Below are 20702 nucleotides of genomic sequence, written 5' to 3'. Positions count from 1 at the left end.
TACCCAAAAAAAAATAAGATGCTCCCAAAAATGTAACTTTCAAACAAAATATATGTATTACACACATAATAAACCAGAGCCACATAGAATATTGTCCTAATTTTTGTAATAATTAGTCTGCAAAGGAAAAATAAACAAAGAATATATAATAATCGTTATAACAATATCTCTTTACTAAATAAATCTGACTACTGTAAATTTTTTAAATTTAGTTTCAAACTTGGCAAAAGAAATCTCCCAACACCATTTTCATCACTAATGACACTATAACCATCTACTATTAGGCAACATAATGGTTTACGAAAAAGGATGTAGCTCATGTCAGGCCTCCGATTTGTCATTGGACAGAAATCATTACTTCCTCATCATCATCTGTTTTATCTTTGAACTTGTATTCTTGTTATTGCAGTTTCTATTGTTGCTATGACATTTTCAGCAGATTGCAAGTTTAGAACATGATTTATTTTTCTTCAACTCTATCTTAAAGATGCAAGATGGCAAGAGTGTAACATTCACTATTTTTAAAAAACAAACTATCACAACTAATTGTACATAAAGTAGATGATCGGCAAGATTAAGCAGTGGTTAGAAGTAATCTGTAAGCAAAACCAGCCATAATTAGGCCACCCTGTACCAATTATTTCAGTATGTAGAACACATACAAACACAAACACCACATACCCAAATAATAAAATACAGATAAGGGTTCTTGTTTGCTTGTTCTATATATCATTTTGGGGAGCCACAGTGGCTCCGAGGTTAGCATGCTGGATTCTTGACCAGAATGCAGGTTTGAATCCACATCCATACCAGGTTGATCTACATCACACTACTGGAAGTTGTTTGGCAAAAAGACAAAACCTGTGTCAAGTCCCCAACTATGCACCACCTTTTGCCTTTTTAAGGAGCACAGGACAACTCAGGACAAGGCACTTTACTTCATCTGCCTCACTCTGTCTTGTGTTATGCTATGGCAGATCTGGGAGTATGGTGTCCACAGCTGGATGAAAAAAACCACAGTATTCTATCACACTTGCATGGAATATTAATTATCACTAGATATAAAATGCCTCTTGCAAAGTGACAAACTAGACCCAATACTGCTAAAAGCATGAGCTCTGATTTGCTAATGCAGTATCAGGATCTCAAAAACTTTGTATGACAAACTGTAAATTAACACTTAGCAATGTCACTATGAAATACAAAGTCTGTACAGGTACATGAAGACAATATCATGATGAAATACAAAGTCTGTACAAAAACATGATGATAGGAATCTCTATTTCTTCCTAACATGATATCAGATTTACACAAATCATATAGTAATATGTAATTTGCTGCAAGCATCTTACAGTATATTGCATTTTCTGTATTTCTTTGGATGGCAAAAACAGTGATGACATTTTTCTTTGTGTAAAAGCATCCTAAAATACTGTATTCAGCAAATGAAGCCCCCCCCCATTAATGATCATTTACATGTCAATTTAAATTGCTGAAAATTGGAAGAACCATGTTTACATATTCATAGGTTCACTTATATTGATATAACAAATAACATCTGTTCAAAAATATATTACTCACCTGTACATATAAAAAAATCTATGTTAAAAACATGAAGAATGTGCTACCCTTCAATAAAAAAGAAAACAGTCAAGTCATCCAAAAGGTTTTGTTCAGCAGATCTATTGTGGATGATCAGAACCCATACCTGGTCATCCAGTACCAAAACTTTCATCAGACTAATAGCAAACAAAATTATACCGGAATACTGAAAAAGTCGTAAAATATAAAACACCTGAAAAAGGATTTCGTTTGTGCTATTTTGTAAAAAAATGCATTATGATCTTATTATCCACTGAAAATAAGTTCTATATATGTGACATCTACGTAACAGGCACAGGCTTATGGGGTGGATAAAATCACAGGAATGGAGATAGAGTAATCACCACAATGACTTGGAATGCTTCATATGTGCAAGGTGCTTGTACTCCCTGTTTTTGCTTGTTTTTTTGTATTAGACTATATATTAGATCTAAATATATGTATACATGGAAATAAATTTGGGGTAATGATTGATATTATTTATTATTTCATAAGGTAACAAATGTATTACTCATAATTCTTATTAGATCCATACATTTAATGAATTTTGTTATTATTAAGTTTCATTTAAAATCAAAGGAGTAGATTTAATTTTGATGTCACCAAATGTGTATTCTACAACATATATGAAAGATGTGTTCTCTATTTGTAATGTTTGTTTATTTAATTGACTTAATACTCTTTATTGCTTATAATTATACAATCTAACGGAAAAATGAATACAGAGTAACAGCATTATGCAGATATTCAAAATCTGTTCCAGTGATTACTTCCACTGTGGTCCATTCTGGAGATTCTATCCACTGGGTTTTAGTATCAACCACACAGAAGGTATGACACAAAACTCTTGCAGATGAAGACTTAAAAGGTGACAGTCTTCTGTTGTCTTAAGGACCAAGATTTTTTTATCCACAGGCAAGTAATTTTTAAGTTTGAAACAAATGTTATTTGCTGTATCAGTGTTGGCGATTGAACAAATTGTGAAAAATAGTTCTCCCAATTTTTTACAATTCAGATTTTACATGTAACATGTCAAGGTTATTTACTTTTACAAGCTATTCCCCAACTTTCTGAAAGTGATATTTGTCTATCTATCTTGTCATACCACTGTATATCGACATTTGTGTCCAAAAATACAAGTACATCAATAAACTTCTTTTAAAATGATGTCCAAACATTACAAATGAAAAATGATTTTGGTACAAAAAATTCAAAACCTGGTACCCTTAAACAAACAGAATCCAATGACACCCCCACCACGGTTCTGTACTTTCATATTGTATACAGTACTTTATAGTTTATTGTATTGTCTGTAATTGACTGCACATCCGGAACAATAATTAATAAATTGTGCATAAAAAAGTCTCCACCCTCATGCAGTTTGTAACACACTTCTGATTTAAAAAAAAAATTCACAAAATGTAGTCATTTCATGAATTTTTTTTATAAAATGATTATTGCCAGGCAGTCCTGAACACTATCCTCTTCTCTGCATTCAAAGCAAATACATCTTTTCAATGTAAATGACAAGTCTGCTCACAGCAATTTTTCATTTCCAAGAAAAGACCATTTGCACTGAAGGGGTAGAATCTTTGGAATCGATGTACATAGGATGTAATACTGCATTAACCTTCATCAAGTATTTTTTATTTCTAGTTCCAATATTTTCCAAAAACATAAAAAATTAGGAGAAAAATATGCTCTCAAAATCTGAAAACATGCATAAAGAGTAGTTTGAATAATTGTAACTTGATTGTACAAATCATCAAAACAGACTCACCCATACAAATATGGATACCAGGTTAGTACAGAAACTACTGTATGGTTTGAAACGCAAAGATGGGATGCGTTTAGAACCACCTAGTGACAGGTTAGAAAGCATACATTTTTAATTAAATGATGCAAGTGTTGTGCATTTTTGTAAATTTCTTTCAGGCCTTTTGTTTTTAATGTTGGAATATGGGTACAAACTGCCAGGTTGGTTGGCAGATACAACAGTAGCACCTACTGGCTTACCATCCAAAAATTAATAGAAAATGACATAAAAAACAATAATGAAGATATACTGGCACAATTAAAGAAATGAGAACACAGATTTGTTTAAAATGTAAACTACTCTCAAAATTTGGTACCTGATGAATGATAAAAATGATATATTGCACAAAGTATATATATGTAGATCTTGCCTCAAAATCTAAACTGACTGTAACACTTGCAAAAGAAAACATCCTTGAACTGATACTATTGGGCAAATACAATTTCAAACTCAATGTTTTCAAGTAATATCAAGTTAGTCATTGCTTTTAATTAGTACTATCAAATTAGTCATTGCCTTTAATTATTACTTTCAAATTAGTGATTGCTTTAAATTAACACTATCAAATTAGCTAGTTATTTAATTAGTACTATCAAATTAGCCATTGCTTTTAATTAGCAAAAAGTTTTTACTCCTTCCTCCTTAACTGCTCTGTCCTCAAACAGTAGTTTTGAAACTTGTCTGCATGTCAGCATGTAAAAAATAAATGATACAATGGGACTGTGCTATGTGTTTACAAACACTGCAAGAAATAAATTAGGTTACCAACATATGTGTAGTATACATTATAAAATTTTGATAAATCTCAAAATACTGTAACTATGATAGCATGACAATTTAATACAACACTTTGTACTTTATCTGCCATCTTGTTTAGAAAATTCTATTTTAACATGGGGGTGGGTGTGTAGGTGGGTGGGATTCCATCCACATAATTTTCAGTCCCATAACCCTAAGTTTTATTATCCTGTTTGAATTTCCTTTTGCAGAACATTATATATATATATATATATATATATATATATATATATATATATATATATATATATATATATATGTATATAAAACTCCGATTGTGAAATATTGTAAAGAATGCAGTAAGTAGATCTTAAATCTTTAGGTACTTATACATTTCAGGATCTTGAAATGCTATGACCATATTTTATGATCACTTTATGTCACAAATTTTAAGTGAAAATAAATACAGTTTGAACCAAGTAAAAGAAATAGTCACTAAAGAATTGGCCATACTAACCATACGTAAATACTAACATTCAGATCAAAAGAACTGGCAATATTTGGTGTGGCAGCTTATGAACCAAACAAAATCTCTGATAAAATCTGAAGCCATTATATACACTGCATATACTACAGCAAAGTTGGATCAAACTGCAAAGACCCAGAACTGCCAGGTCACATGTCATAACACACCAGCATATCTGAGTGTTGACAGCTTTTTAGGGGAATTGGTTGAAAAACCACTAACCATGATCTGATGGTCCCAACTTACAGGCAAGTATATATGGTACTGAATCAAAGACTTTGGTTGTCTATGGGCATTATTGCATACAAGTCCCAAGATGAAAAATAAAATACTGTGTGTCTCAAAATACAGCAATATATACAAAGGGAGTGTGACTAAGCTACGATTAAAAACAAGGACAAAGGCAGCAGTTTCAACTGAAATATAAACCTTTCAAATGAAAGGATGAAATTTTATTTGTTTTGACCCGTTTTGAAATTCTCCCAATATTTTCATTTGCAAATCTAATTTAAATAATGAATGATGCACGTTGAAAGCATGTACATTAAATATTTAAATTTTGGCTGCGTACTTAGTTCTTATTCAGACAGTGCATACAGTGTTTGCATGTTTGTTCAAGCCATACAAATTCTTAAGTTGAATCAGTCTAAAGTACCTCAATCTTAAGTTGAATCAGTCTAAAGTACTTCAATCTTAAGTTGACTCAGTCTAAAGTACTTCAATCTTAAGTTGACTCAGTCTACAGTACTTCAATCTAAGCTGAATCAGTCGAAAGTTCTTCAATCTTAAGTTGAATCATCTAAGTACTTCAATCTTAAGTTGAATCAGTGTACAGTACTTCAATCTTAAGTTGAATCAGTCTAAAGTACTTCAATCTCAAGTTGAATCAGTCTACAGTACTTCAGTGTTAAGTTAAATCAGTCTACAGTACTTCAATCTTAAGATGAATCAGTCTAAAGTACTTCAGTCTAAGTTGAATCAGTCTAAAGTACTTCAATCTAAGTTAAATAAGTCTAAAGTACTTTAATCTAAGTTGAATCAGTCTAAAGTACTTCAATCTAAGTTGAATCATCTAAAGTACTTCAATCTTAAGTTGACTCAGTCCAAAGTACTTCAATCTTAAGTTGAATTAGTCTAAAATACTTCAATCTTAAGTTGAATCAGTCTAAAGTACCTCAATCTTAAGTTGAATCAGACTAAAGTACTTCAATCTAAGTTGACTCAGTCTAAGTACTTCAATCTTAAGTTGAATCAGTCTAATGTACTTCAATCTAAGTTGAATGAGTCTAAAGTATTTCATTCTTAAGTTGAATCAGTCTAAAGTACTTCAATCTAAGTTGAATCATCTAAAGTACTTCAATCTTAAGTTGAATTAGTTTAAAGTACTTCAATCTTAAGCTGAATCAGTCTAAAGTACTTCAATCTTAAGTTGAATCAGTATAAAGTACTTCAATCTTCAGTTGAATCAGTTTAAAGTACTTCAATCTAAGCTGAATTAGTCTAATGTACTTCAATCTTAAGTCGAATCATCTAAGTATTTCAATCTAAGTTGAATCAGTCTACAGAACTTCAATCTTAAGTTGAATTAGTCTAAAGTACTTCGGTGTTAAGTTGAATCATCTAAGTACTTCAGTCTTAAGTTGAATCAGTCTACAGTACTTCAATCTTAAGTTGAATTAGTCTACAGTACTTCAATCTAAGTACTTCAATCTAAGTTGAATCAGTCTAAAGTACTTCAGTCTAAGTTGAATCAGTCTAAAGTACTTCAGTCTAAGTTGAATCAGTCTAAAGTACTTCAGTCTAAGTTGAATCAGTCTAAAGTACTTCAATCTTAAGTTCAATCAGTCTAAAGTACTTCAATCTAAGTTGAATCAGTCTAAAGTACTTTAATCGAAATTGAATTAGTCTAAAGTACTTCAATCTTAAGTTGAATCATCTAAGTACTTCAATCTTAAGTTGAATCAGCTAAGTATTTCAATCTAAGTTGAATCAGTCTAAAGTACTTCAATCTTAAGTTGAATCAGCCTACAGTATTTCAATCTGAGCTGAATCAGTCCACAGTACTTCAGTGTTAAGTCAAATCATCTAAGTACTTCAATCTTAGCTGAATTAGTCTAAAGTACTTCAATCTTAAGTTGAATCAGTCTAAGTACTTCAATCTTAAGTTGAATCAGTCTAATGTACTTCAATCTAAGTTGAATGAGTCTAAAGTACTCCAATCTTAAGTTGAATCAGTCTAAAGTACTTCAATCTTAAGTTGAATCAGTCTAAAGTACTTCAGTCTAAGTTGAATCAGTCTAAGTACTTCAATCTTAAGTTGAATCAGTCTAACGTACTTCAATCTTAAGTTGAATCAGTCTAAAGTACTTCAATCTAAGTTGAATCAGTCTAAAGTACTTCAATCTTAAGTTGAATCAGTCTAAAGTACTTCAATCTTAAGTTGAATCAGTCTAAAGTACTTCAGTCTAAGTTGAATCAGTCTAAAGTACTTCAATCTTAAGTTGAATCAGTCTAAAGTACTTCAATCTAAGTTGAATCAGTCTAAAGTACTTCAATCTTAAGTTGAATCAGCTAAGTACTTCAATCTTAAGTTGAATCAGCTAAGTACTTCAATCTTAAGTTCAATCATCTAAGTATTTCAATCTAAGTTGAATCAGTCTAAAGTACTTCAATCTTAAGTTGAATCAGTCTAAAGTTCTTCAATCTTAAGGTGAATCATCTAAGTACTTCAATGTTACGTTGAATCAGTCTACAGTACTTCAGTGTTAAGTTAAATCATCTAAGTACTTCAATCTTAGCTAAATTAGTCTAAAGTACTTCAATCTTAAGTTGAATCAGTCTAAAGTACTTCAATCTTAAGTTGAATGAGTCTAAAGTATTTCAATCTAAGTTGAATCAGTCTAAAGTACTTCAATCTTAAGTTGAATCAATCTAAAGTACTTCAATCTAAGTTGAATCAGTCTAAAGTACTTCAATCTAAGTTGAATGAGTCCAAAATACTTTAGTCTAAGCTGAATTAGTCTAAAGTTCTTCACTCTTAAGTTGAATCAGTCTAAGTACTTCAATCTTAAGTTGAATCAGTCTAAAGTACTTCAATCTTAAGTTGAATCAGTCTAAAGTACTTCAGTCTAAGTTGAATCAGTCTAAAGTACTTCAATCTTAAGTTGAATCAGTCTAAAGTACTTCAATCTAAGTTGAATCAGTCTAAAGTACTTCAATCTTAAGTTGAATCAGCTAAGTACTTCAATCTTAAGTTGAATCAGCTAAGTACTTCAATCTTAAGTTCAATCATCTAAGTATTTCAATCTAAGTTGAATCAGTCTAAAGTACTTCAATCTTAAGTTGAATCAGTCTAAAGTTCTTCAATCTTAAGTTGAATCATCTAAGTACTTCAATGTTAAATTGAATCAGTCTACAGTACTTCAGTGTTAAGTTAAATCATCTAAGTACTTCAATCTTAGCTAAATTAGTCTAAAGTACTTCAATCTTAAGTTGAATCAGTCTAAAGTACTTCAATCTTAAGTTGAATGAGTCTAAAGTACTTCAATCTAAGTTGAATCAGTCTAAAGTAGTTCAATCTAAGTTGAATCAGTCTAAAGTACTTCAATCTTAAGTTGAATCAATCTAAAGTACTTCAATCTAAGTTGAATCAGTCTAAAGTACTTCAATCTAAGTTGAATGAGTCCAAAATACTTTAGTTTAAGCTGAATTAGTCTAAAGTTCTTCACTCTTAAGTTGAATCAGTCTAAGTAGTTCAATCTTAAGTTGAATCAGTCTAAAGTACTTCAATCTTAAGTTGAATCAGTCTAAAGTACTTCAATCTTAAGTTGAATCAGTCTAAAGTACTTCAATCTAAGTTGAATCAGTACTTTAGTCTAAGTTGAATTAGTCTAAAGTACTTTAGTCTAAGTTGAATCAGTCTAAAGTACTTCAATCTTAAGCTGAATCAGTCGAAAGTTCTTCAATCTTAAGTTGAATTGTCTAAGTACTTCAATCTTAAGTTGAATCAGTGTACAGTACTTCAATCTTAAGTTGAATCAGTCTACAGTAGTACTTCAATGTTAAGTTGAATCAGTCTACAGTACTTCAGTGTTAAGTTGAATCAGTCTACAGTACTTCAATCTTAAGTAGAATCAATCTACAGTACTTCAGTGTTAAGTTGAATCATCTAAGTACTTCAATCTTAAGTTGAATCAGTCTAAAGTACTTTAATCTAAGTTGAATCAGTCTAAAGTACTTCAATCTAAGTTGAATCAGTCTACAGTTCTTCAATCTTAAGTTGAATCAGTCGAAGTATTCAATCTTAAGTTGAATCAGTCTAAGTACTTCAATCTTAAGTTGAATCATCTAAGTATTTCAATCTAAGTTGAATCAGTCTAAAGTACTTCAATCTTAAGTTGAATCAGTCTAAAGTACTTCAATCTTAAGTTGAATCAGTCTAAAGTACTTCAGTGTTAAGTTGAATCAGTCTAAAGTACTTCCGTCTTAATTTGGATTAATATAAAAGTACTTAAGACTGCAGAGGTTGCAAAGAAAATACATTTAAAATGGACTGAAAAGCAAATATTTCAGCACTGTCTTGAGTATATGATAAGAACAATGTAAACTTCGCAGCTTCTGAAAATTCTCTGAACATTATTATAATTATTTTGGATTTCTTCTGCATAACAATTTCATCAATCTTTAAATAGTTTTGAATGCATAAAAAAGAAATGCACGAGACAGGTATTGAAGTTTCAAAGACTATTTTTAACAGGTTATCAATGCTATTATGCAATATTGAAAAACTGTTATATGAATTTCACAAAATTTACCTGGTTTCCAATGCTACTGTGATTTAAAATTGGTGTGTGTTTGCAAATGCTGTACCTGCAGCATGTAAAGGACATTAAAAAGTATAAAATGAGTACAAAATCCTGACAATTAAACAGCCACCAAAGTAAACAATTACTCCCTGATGAGAAATTCTTAAACTGTAATGTCTGTAAACAAGAGACTCCCGTTTTGTTGAGCATGCCTTCAATTTAGTAAGAAAGTTAAAACACTCAAATTAATCTAAACAACTATGACCCTCACCTTAACCCAAAGCAGTGGTCCCAAACTCAGGTTGTGACCCCAATCAGGGTCACAGGGGGTCCTCAGTAGGGTCCGTGATGGGTCATCAGAAGAAATAACTTCATAAAGCTGGGTTGTGTGGGTCATGTTGGTGGCCAATTTAGGGTCACAACAGAACAGAACAAAAAAAAAAAAAAAAAAAGGTTGGGAATTTGATCTAGAGTGTTGATATACCATAGGTATGGTTGAGTACACAGGCACCAAAACTTTCACCAAGATGGGCTTGGCAGTAACAAACAGCATGCTATTGCAAATCACAGCTACCCAGGTCTGCCATCATATAATAACCAACAGATCATGATCCATTTTGTTCATTCAAGCATTTAGCACAGATCCCAATCTTGTCCATTATATATGAGCAAACAGGTAATACAGATACATTAACAATAAAACCTCTCAGTTTCAAAACCTCAGTAACCTGAAATCCTCTTGAAACTGAATCCCATTTTTGATCCTGAATTTTTCCTTCTTATCAATAAGCTTTAACTTGTTAAACCAAAAACCATCTACTCAAAATGCTTTCAGAAGTTTTCAGTCTCAAATGTCAATTTTAGACTACAATGGACCCCATAAAACCAAACTTTAAAAATTCAGCCTGCCAATGTTAGTTCAGAGAATGCAGCCGGCCAAAGGTATTGCAACAGGCTCAAACTATAGAACAGTCAAACCAAATTTACAAAAACACATAGATGCAAAACAATACTAAACATCACAGATAAAAATTGAAAAAATTCCATCTATTGTTGTTATGTTGATACATATAAACATTTATTTGCATCTGATCATGTTTCACTCTTAGGTGGAATGAAGGAACTTCAGTAAACTGAAAATGCATACAAAGTAACAGTTAATTTAGGATTTTGGTCTTGAGAGATTTCATTGTACTTGGTTTTATAATAAGATGACTTTATGGTTTATCTACTACTTAAGTACATTATTCAAACTTTTAATAAAATTGTGCATGACTATGATTATACTCACTATAAGATAAGTCCAACTACAAACTGCACAGACCCAGATTTGTTGTTGCATCATGCACTGGCAGATCTGGGTTTGTGCAGTTTGTAAGGAATAATCAGTAAAACAAACAAAATAGACCATGATCTGCAGGTACTTTATGTGAGGGCAGATCAGGATGTTTGTTGTTTGCAGTTTGACTCAACTTATAATTAAGTATACATGGTACTTCAGCCCAACCTGCTGGACAGGAATTGCAAGACATTAATATATTATATATAACATGTTAAAAGCTAAAAACACGTTAAGTAAATTTGTACAATGAGCACCAACCACACAAAATAAGTTTGAATCTTAAGAATACTATGAAGATGAATTGCATTTTTTCTGTATAAAGTTTAAATTGCAGTCTCACTCTGTTCTCTTGTAGTCAATAAAAAAAGTTCCAAGCAGCTTCATTGTTGCACCTGAATCTCTTGAGAGAGAGTATTAGATCATGCATGTACAAAAAATGCTTGTTGTTTGAGGTAACTACTTATGGCTCTCTGAAGTTTCTTCTTCAGACTTTGTGCATACATACCGCCAACAGACAAGCCATTTATGGAACTGGTTCAAGAAAATATGAACCTTGTTCCAAACTTTCCATGGACTTGCCTTGGGAATATAGGTACACTCCTTCTGTTTCTCATCAAACTGCAATGTGAAGCATATCTTCTGGTTTAAAATCTACAATCTTTAAACTGTCCATATATATCAAAGTACATGTAAATCAGTCACTCCTATGTCATGATCCAATGACAGGAGATTTCAAATAATAATTAGGATGTCCTTAGTGTTGTTCAGAAGATTCTTATTTGATATCATGAGCCAGAGCTTCCACATCTGGGTCAGATTAACAATCAGGTCTCACTTCCCTCTTATATCTCTTGTATCACCTATGTAAGAAAAACTCTTCTCAGGTATTCTTATTGTGTGATCTCACCTCCATTGTTGGGATCTTGTTATGGCTATGTAAGAGCTCTTCTCTCCTTTATGAAGTTAAGGCCTTACTCCATTTGGGATCTCCTATATTATTTTGTATGAGAACTCTTCTCTCTCTCCTTCATTTAGGAGAAACTACAATCACTTGATGAATGATTGTGATTTGTGAATAAAATATAATTCCAGTCCCACAGGACGTTGGGTTCTGACATCAGATGAAGTGAACTAGATAACCAACACAATCAATATATCTAGTGATTTTCTAAGAATTGTCTAAGTATATAGAACCTATCCATGGCTTATGCACCAATGAACCTACAAAATGTCTGAGAAACATAAGGATGATTCTTTTACATCCTTCTTCTAAAAAATTCCTAATTTCTGAATCCAAACTTCATTATAATCCATGTCCACTACTAACATATTCTCTAGAATATAATATATTGCATAAATCTGCAACTTCATAGTTATTTTGCAAGCATATTTCCAAATACTATGGAAATATACACAATAATATATATCTGAAGCAAATATTGTGCTTACAGTAAAGACTAGTTTGTAAAGTATCACAGTTTTACAATATAATATGTCTTTTGTAGATTAAGATTATCCAAGATATATCTTTACATATACACAGCATTTTTATCCAGTAATCTGTAATGTGATAAATCTCCAATGGTATCCTTAGTATCTTGACGTCTGTCTTCAGCAAAGGTCAGTACCATTAAATAGTTATAAACAGACCAGTTATGTCTGGTGCCAACAGCATCCTGCCAGTCTTATCTGGTTTTGTTTGGTTTAGACATCACTGACCATGGGGTCTCCCTCAGAGTCTGTTGTTGTGTCTCCCTTGTTTTTAATTTTGGGACTACTATTATCGGAGGACAGAATTCCCACTGTGTCATATCCAACATCTTCAGGTCGAATACGGAGTAAAATTTGTTCCTCATCTTTACCAAGTGACCATGGATACGTCTCTCTCACCCACTCAGATGGATCTTCCCAGGGTGCCCGGCGGCCATAAACCTGAAGAAAATAAGCAATACTGTTGAATTTCCATTATAAAAAAAAAAAGAAATTCCATAAATAACAGGAAATGTGTTCATGGAATACAGATGACCTACTACAAGTATCTGAAATTAATCACAAAACCTAACCTTTTAACGCATACAGTGTATAGCTTTTTAGCCCTTCCATTCAGATGTAGCAAAGTTATCCAGTGCAGTGTGCTATAAACAGAACACCTGTTACTATTCAACTCCATACACATAGGCCTGCCTGTTAACTGTTAAGCAATGTAGTGAATGTTATGTTTAACAGCAATTTTAACCATTTTACATTTTTGGTACACATCTATTATGTATGGAAAAATTTAATAGTAAAGTCCAATTGTTATAGCTGTGTAATTATTTTTCACAGAAGAATTTTGTATGTGCTTTAAAATATTGAGAGAACTCATTCACTGTCAAGTCAGTGAAGCCACGTGACCAACTGTAGCTGCCATTTCTCATACTCTAAATTTACAAGTTCTTTGTCCGCATCTACATCACTAAGTGATTTGAATGTCATAATTTATAAAAACTAATTGCTGCCTACATCAATATCAGAGCCTTTACCTAAGTTATTAAAGATTTCATAGTTGTGATTCTAATCGTGAAAACTTCCTAAGTACTGAACAAAATCCACACCTCCATTTTGGGAAGTGGAAAATACGACCCAGTTACTTTAAATAACAGATTTCAACCAAAGTATAAATAGGGACCACGTGATCTGACATAATGGTCATTCGCAGAAATGACTAGTATCTAACAGGGGTTTTCCCCAAAGGTGGCGCTACAAAAACCCGCTCAAAATGGCTGATGTTTATAGCAGGCATCAAAGGTACTTGTATGCGAATCAGGTAGAGGCGTCCAAAGGTGCTTGTATGCGAATCTGGTAGAGGCATCCAAAGGCACTTGCATGAGGTAAAGGGTTAAACAAGGTGCAATAGACGGAAGGTGGGACAGACAAGGGGGGTAACACTTTATTCAGAAAAATTGGAACATTTATTTAAGCACAGATTTTTAATACCAGGATTCTAACCGAAATTGCATACTTTAAATAACTCTGAGAAGATAATGGGCCTTTACATTTTGGTACTTAATGGTAGATCAACACATGAATGATTGTGTCATGCAGATGCAATTGGAGTAAAAAGGTTTGCCCAGCGACACACTATTGTGGCTGATGGGTTGGCTTGGTATTGGCAGGATATTAACCCCCACCTTCCAGTCACAAATCCAGCATATTCACAACTGAGTAACTGTGACTCCAGGATATAATGGGAGGTATTTAATATAAAATATTTAAAAATGTTTATTGCATTTTCAGTGTAGCTGAGTATGCAGCACTTTCAGAGTATTTAAGACACTCAGATTTTCAAATTGTCCATAGATATTAACAAAATTACCTGCAGTCCTTCCCTAACAGCCTCAATCATGTATGGCACAATGGAGTAGTTCCACAAGTCTGTGAACCAAAGCTTGGAGGCTGCAATATCCATTGGACATGACAGAAACAGACGTGGACCTGAAATACAAGCAATTACAGTTATTATTTTTCTTCAGAAGCTATTGTAAAAGCTATTTCTAAACATTTTTAAAAAGTGCAAACCATATTTGCTGTAACCATTACGTTGCTGAATTAAAATATTTCAATGACATAACTGATCTCTAATTATTCATATCAACCCTAACAACCAAAAATTTCAATTACACTGAACTGATCTATAAAGTTTCACAGACTTCCAACCTTATCAATGATAAATTTCAATGACAGAACTGGTCTATAATGATTCCGTGACCTACCAACCCTAACTGTGAAATATTTCAACAACAAAACTGATCTATCATGATTCCATGACCTACCAACCCTAATAATGAAAACATTCAATGACAGAACACAAATTGCTGAAGTCTATGAAGAATGACAGCTATTTCAGTATACTACAATTTACAGCATAAAGAAACAAGTTTCATACAGACAGTACAGGATACATCATACAGAAACAGATTTTATACAGATAGTACAGTATACATCATACAGAAACAGATTTTATATAGACAGTACAGTATACAAGGTACAGAAACAGATTTCATACAGACAGTACAGCATACAGGGTACAGAAACAGATTTCATACAGAGAGTACAGTATACATCATACAGAAACAGATTTCATACATACAGTACAGTATACAGGGTACAGAAACAGATTTCATACATACAGTACAGTATACAGGGTACAGAAACAGATTTCATACAGACAGTACAGTATACAGGGTACAGAAACAGATTTCATACAGACAGTACAGTATACAGGGTACAGAAACAGATTTTATACAGACAGTACAGTATACATCATACAGAAACAGATTTTATACAGACAGTACAGTATACAGCATACAGAAAAAGGGTTCACACTGACATTACAGTATACAAGCATACTGAAATAGGTTTCATATAGTTTTTTTAAAGCAGTACCTAAACTGAACCTCAGTTTGAACTACTGTAAGAAAATTAAGTGATAAACAGATAGGAGATTTGTCATGTAAGTGAATTTATCCTATGTTTATTTGGGTCATACAGACCTTGACCTTGGTTATTTTGGTCCAATATACTATGATGGCAATAGCAATCACCAAAAGTGTCAAAAGCAATCCAAATTTTCTGATGGTAAATCTTTTAATAACAACAACAACATATTTTGCAAATGAAAATGTAGGGTCCTGTGATGTGTGGTTGTCTGCTGAAAAAGTTGCTGATGATGTCCATTAGTGCAATAAATTTTCAAGGATCTATAAAAGATGTAAAAGACTAAAGTCTACAACAAGGGAAGATGCTGTACTGTGTAATTTTATAAAAAAAATATTACAAGTTTGAAGAAAAATTTCAGAAAATGAGGGAAATGTGAAAAATTAATATTAGTTAATAATCAATAATGAATAAAATTAAAATTAAATGGGAGGCAAATCTGGAATTGAAAGTCCCAAGATGCAAGCCTTTTCAGGCTTGATAGATTATCAACTGTCAATATTTTAAATGGCAACTACTTGGGAAATTCTAGTGCCAACATAAAATATGTAGCACTACTTACCAATGGTGACATCAGAGGAGCTATGTGTTTCCAGTAACTTGTTGATATGCATCCAGACTTTGGGAACCCAGTCGATTATGTTATTCAGGTCATTGTTCCTCATACTGGTCATCACCTCTGCTTCAACAAGCTTACGGCGTAAAAATCGACCCAAGAACCCCTTAACAGGCTCCATGTGATTGGCACAAAGCACCCATCTACAGAGATATGAGGCAAATCATCATTTTCATGCTAAAGGGATCTAAATTTTATGCTAAAGGGATCTACTTTTAGGAGAATGATTAACACCATGATTAATAAATAATTCATGATATACATATAACAACAAGTACAGTCGCAATCCATAAAATTGTTACAAATTGTTGAAAAGACGCAAAATTGTTGACTGATGTGATATGACATGAAGAGACAGGATATGTAGATAAGGCAGGGCATACAAATTTTGATCATTATATGGTATGTTTGAATTAAATGAATGTTCCATGTATGGGATTAAATGTGAATGATCTTGTTGTCCCCATCATGGAAGTTTGTAAAAGCCATATTTGGATAACTAGAGTTGGATAAACAAAGCGGCAATGAATTTGTGATAATTTCTTACTGTATTATCTTAAGTTATCGTGAAAATGAATTAATAGGGCTACATTGTACTTGTGATAATTCCCTACTGTATTACCTGAAGTTATGGTGAAGCTGAAGGTTTGTTGTGGAGCAGGTGGCCTGGTTCATTGTACCAATGATGTATGGACTGAAATCAGAAACGACACAAGCAAATATAAAATGTAACAACAATACCAGTCTATAACATGCACCAAACTGTATGGAGCACAGACCCATATCTGACACTACATAATCTGCTTTGGGACACGGTTATATTTATAAAAACATTTCCAATAAATCATTGCGATATATGCCTGTAACCTGTATAAACAACAAACTGTTGCTGTTCACATAGTTTCATGCTTAATGCTCTTGGTACACTATACATTATGGCATGTATGGATCAGCATCTGTACACTACAGCAGGTATGGATCAGGGTTTGTACACTATAGCAGGTGATGGATCAGGGTCTGTACACTATGGCCGGTAAGGATCAGGGTCTGTAAACTATTGGATTGCATGGATCAGGGTCTGTACAATATGGCAGGCATGGATCAGGATCTGTACAATATGGCAGGCATGGATCAGGGTCTGTACAATATGGCAGGCATGAATCAGGGTCTGTACAATATGGCAGGTATGGCTCAGGGTCAGTACAATATGGCAGGTATGGGTCAGGGTCTGTACAATATAGCAGGTATGGATCAGGGTCTATAAATATGGCAAGTATGGATCAGTGTCTATAAATATGGCAAGTACAGATCAGGGTCTTTTCACTATGGCTGGTATAGATCAGGGTCTCTGCTCGATGGTAGGTACAGATCAGGATCTATGAATATGGCAAATACAGTTTAACTGTTAATTCCAATATTATTTATCTTATTACATTGTAATATTCTACCTACACTTCAAAAATCTTGTTTAACTAAATTTTATTACACCACAAAAATCTTGTTGAATAAAATACTTATTATACTGTAATAATCTTTTCATAAAATTTCATTACAGTGTAATAATGTAATTTTATTAGATTTATATTGCACTTTAGTTGCTCAATTTTATTAAACCTCTTTAGATTGTAATAACTTAAGTTTAATCCAATCTCACCATTTCTGGTACTTGACACTGAGGAAGCCATTAAAGACTTCACCAAGTGAGCTGACATGATGCAAATTATCCAGTATAATAACACTAGGTAGCTCTCCCGCACTTGTATTCTCACACTGGTCTGCAATGTTGGCAAGGTATGATCGTAACTCTTTGGCACTCTTGTGATCCACATTAAATGTTGCCACAGACCCTGCAGTTAGCTCCTTCCCGGACCTGAAAATATACACAAGATACATACACTGTATACAGATGATTCAATAATACCACTTGTGTGGATTTTTCCTAAAACTGTAATTTCTTTTTGATGACATGGATCTGTGTTCTAAAAATTTGCAAAACAGTCAATAATATGACATCTGTAATGTCCGTCTGCATGTAACTGAACACACTCACATTCAGACACACATACACATCTGCAATGTAAACGTACAATTTACCAATCAACAACATATGTTAAGTATACTTTGTAATCAGTTATAAAGATATTTTTTAAAAGATGTTTGATAAATTTCCCTAATGTATTCTTATGAGATATTAGAATTATTTTTCTTATTATTATTATTATTATTATTAAACAGAATTTGCAGTGTAGTGTGTATATGGTGTGGACCCTAAATAAAATATGAAACATTGAAAGTTCTTCATGTCTTCTTTTACTACGTGAGAACAAAAAGATTCTGTTTAATTTGCTTGAATTTTAAACATTTAGCTAACTTTGTGCAAAGTTTTTAACAACTAGATTTGTGTTTATAAAATATGTATGTTATGCCCCCAATGCTGACCAAAAGTCCAATCCAACATTTTGAAGAATCTGTAATTATGTCATCAACATGTGACATGGATACAAATAATAACTGTCAATCTTCAGTGGTTTTTGCTTGATTGTGCTAACAAAGTTTTTGAAAGTAGTCTTACGCAAAAGTTCAAACATGTGTAAAAGAAAAATTGACAAATTCCAGTGAAAATCTGATCAGGTCATTACCAAATAAATACAAAAATATGCCTACCAAAGTTTATCTGTCTGTGTCAGGTGGTTTTGCTTCATGATGCTATCATGGTTTTTATAAAAAAAGAAAGTCCAACAGGTTTAACAATGTGTAAAATAAAGTTAAAATACTGCTGTACCCAAATGAAGATCTTTCCAGGCTATCTACACATGCATACAAATATGGTAGCCAATTTCATTTGTGAATACTGAATTGTTTTTGCATACTCCTGATAATGTGTATCTCCAGATAGATGCATAGATAATATGACAGGACCAAGATGCCCCTACTACAGGCACAATATACAGACAGATGTATAGATATATGACAGGACCAAGATGCCCCTAATACAGGCACAATATACATCAGACAGATGTATAGATATATGACAGGACCAAGATGCCCTTAATACAGGCACAATATACATCAGACAGATGTATAGATATATAACAGGACCAAGATGCCCCTAATACAGGCACAATATACATCAGACAGATGTACAGATATATGACAGGACCAAGATGCCCCTAATGCAGGCATAAAATACATCAGATGTATGGACATATGACAGGACCAAGATGCCCCTAATACAGGCACAATATACATCAGACAGATGTATAGATATATGACAGGACCAAGATGCCCTTAATACAGGCACAATATACATCAGACAGATGTATAGATATATAACAGGACCAAGATGACCCTAATACAGCCACAATATACATCAGACAGATGTATAGATATATGACAGGACCAAGATGCGCTTAATACAGGCACAATATACATCAGACAGATGTATAGATATATAACAGGACCAAGATGCCCCTAATACAGGCACAATATACATCAGACAGATGTATAGATATATGACAGGACCAAGATGCCCCTAATGCAGGCATAAAATACATCAGATAGATGTATGGACATATGACTGGACCAAGATGCCCCTTATGCAGGCATAATATACATCAGACAGGTGTATATACATGTATGACAGGACCAAGATGCCCCTTATGCAGGCATAATATACACCAGACAGATGTACAGATATACGACAGGACCAAGATGCTCTTAATGCAGGCATAATGTATGGGAAGGATTTCTCCCAACCCAAGTGGAATAAAGACAAATACATTTTTTAACTTGGACATCTGAAAACCTGGATAACACTAATTGCATAAAAATGCTAGGATTGTTGACGTATGTACTGTTCTCTGTTTTTCAAGTACAACAACTTGTACTATTGCTTTATCACAGATCACAGTGTACTGTAATTTGCCAAGGAATGCACCTTAATCTGGTATTCTGTGTGTGGTTATCTGCAGCAGACTCAAATTAAGTTTACAGAGTGGACTATTTTCCCTTACAGAACAAATTTTGTTATCTCCCAAGAAAGAGAGTCAGGTAAGTAAATAAACATTAGCATAACAAGCTCTGCAGCAGAATTAAATGCTTATCTCTTGCAAGGATTCCATGCTGGATATCTTAATTAAATGGTCAGAGTTTGCAATTATCTTGATTCTAGGACTGAAACTTGCAATAAACTGCACATAGGAAAAATACACAAACACAGAACTTAATGTTCCCACTTCCAGTCAACAGCCCATCTCCAGGACTACTTTGAATCATGGTTATGTGCAACACTCACACAACACACTATTTTACGTATACTAAATTATGTTCTCACTTCCAATTAACGGCCCATTTTCAGGACTACATTCTATCATGGTTATAATTATTTGATAAATGATTGATTATTGGATATCTGAGTGCTCATTACATATGAAAATTATCAAACAAGTAAAATAATGTTATTTGCAATTAGATTCTTGCAAAAGAAGGTAAATTAGGGTATTCAGTAAACTTCATTTTTGTTATGAACCCAACTATGAAATTAAATTTAACATTATATATATATATATATATATATATATATATATATATATATATATATATATATATATATATATATATATATATATATTAGTCCTACATGTAAGACACAGCACATTTTGATTTTGTTGAGGTGCTATGTCTTACTATCCAAATAACAGCCTTGTATAGTGTGTTCCGATGTTGTTGACATCGGAATGAGCAATCAAAGTTTCAGGAACATATCACACATTTGGCAGCCT

General features: G+C 32.9%; 1 protein-coding gene across 1 annotated transcript in view; it reads right to left on the bottom strand.

Annotated features, from left to right (window-relative positions):
* Nucleotides 1-9115: 9115 nt before the first annotated feature.
* Nucleotides 9116-20702, bottom strand: part of LOC149786104 (neuron navigator 2-like) — a 367654-nt gene continuing 356067 nt past the window's right edge. The window contains exons 23-27 of the mRNA XM_089978115.1: nucleotides 17576-17791; nucleotides 16544-16615; nucleotides 15868-16064; nucleotides 14185-14303; nucleotides 9116-12761 (exon numbers count right to left, since the gene is read on the bottom strand). Of these exons, the coding sequence (XP_089834241.1) occupies nucleotides 12534-12761; nucleotides 14185-14303; nucleotides 15868-16064; nucleotides 16544-16615; nucleotides 17576-17791 (832 nt within the window). The 3' untranslated portion in view covers nucleotides 9116-12533. The remainder of the gene's footprint in view (nucleotides 12762-14184; nucleotides 14304-15867; nucleotides 16065-16543; nucleotides 16616-17575; nucleotides 17792-20702) is intronic.

Source organism: Sinohyriopsis cumingii, chromosome 12 (assembly GCF_028554795.1).
Source record: "Sinohyriopsis cumingii isolate HCF-2022 chromosome 12, ASM2855479v2, whole genome shotgun sequence".
Taxonomy (NCBI): domain Eukaryota; kingdom Metazoa; phylum Mollusca; class Bivalvia; order Unionida; family Unionidae; genus Sinohyriopsis; species Sinohyriopsis cumingii.
The sequence above is the reverse complement of the archived record's forward strand: the minus strand, read 5'-3'. Positions and strand labels throughout refer to the sequence as shown.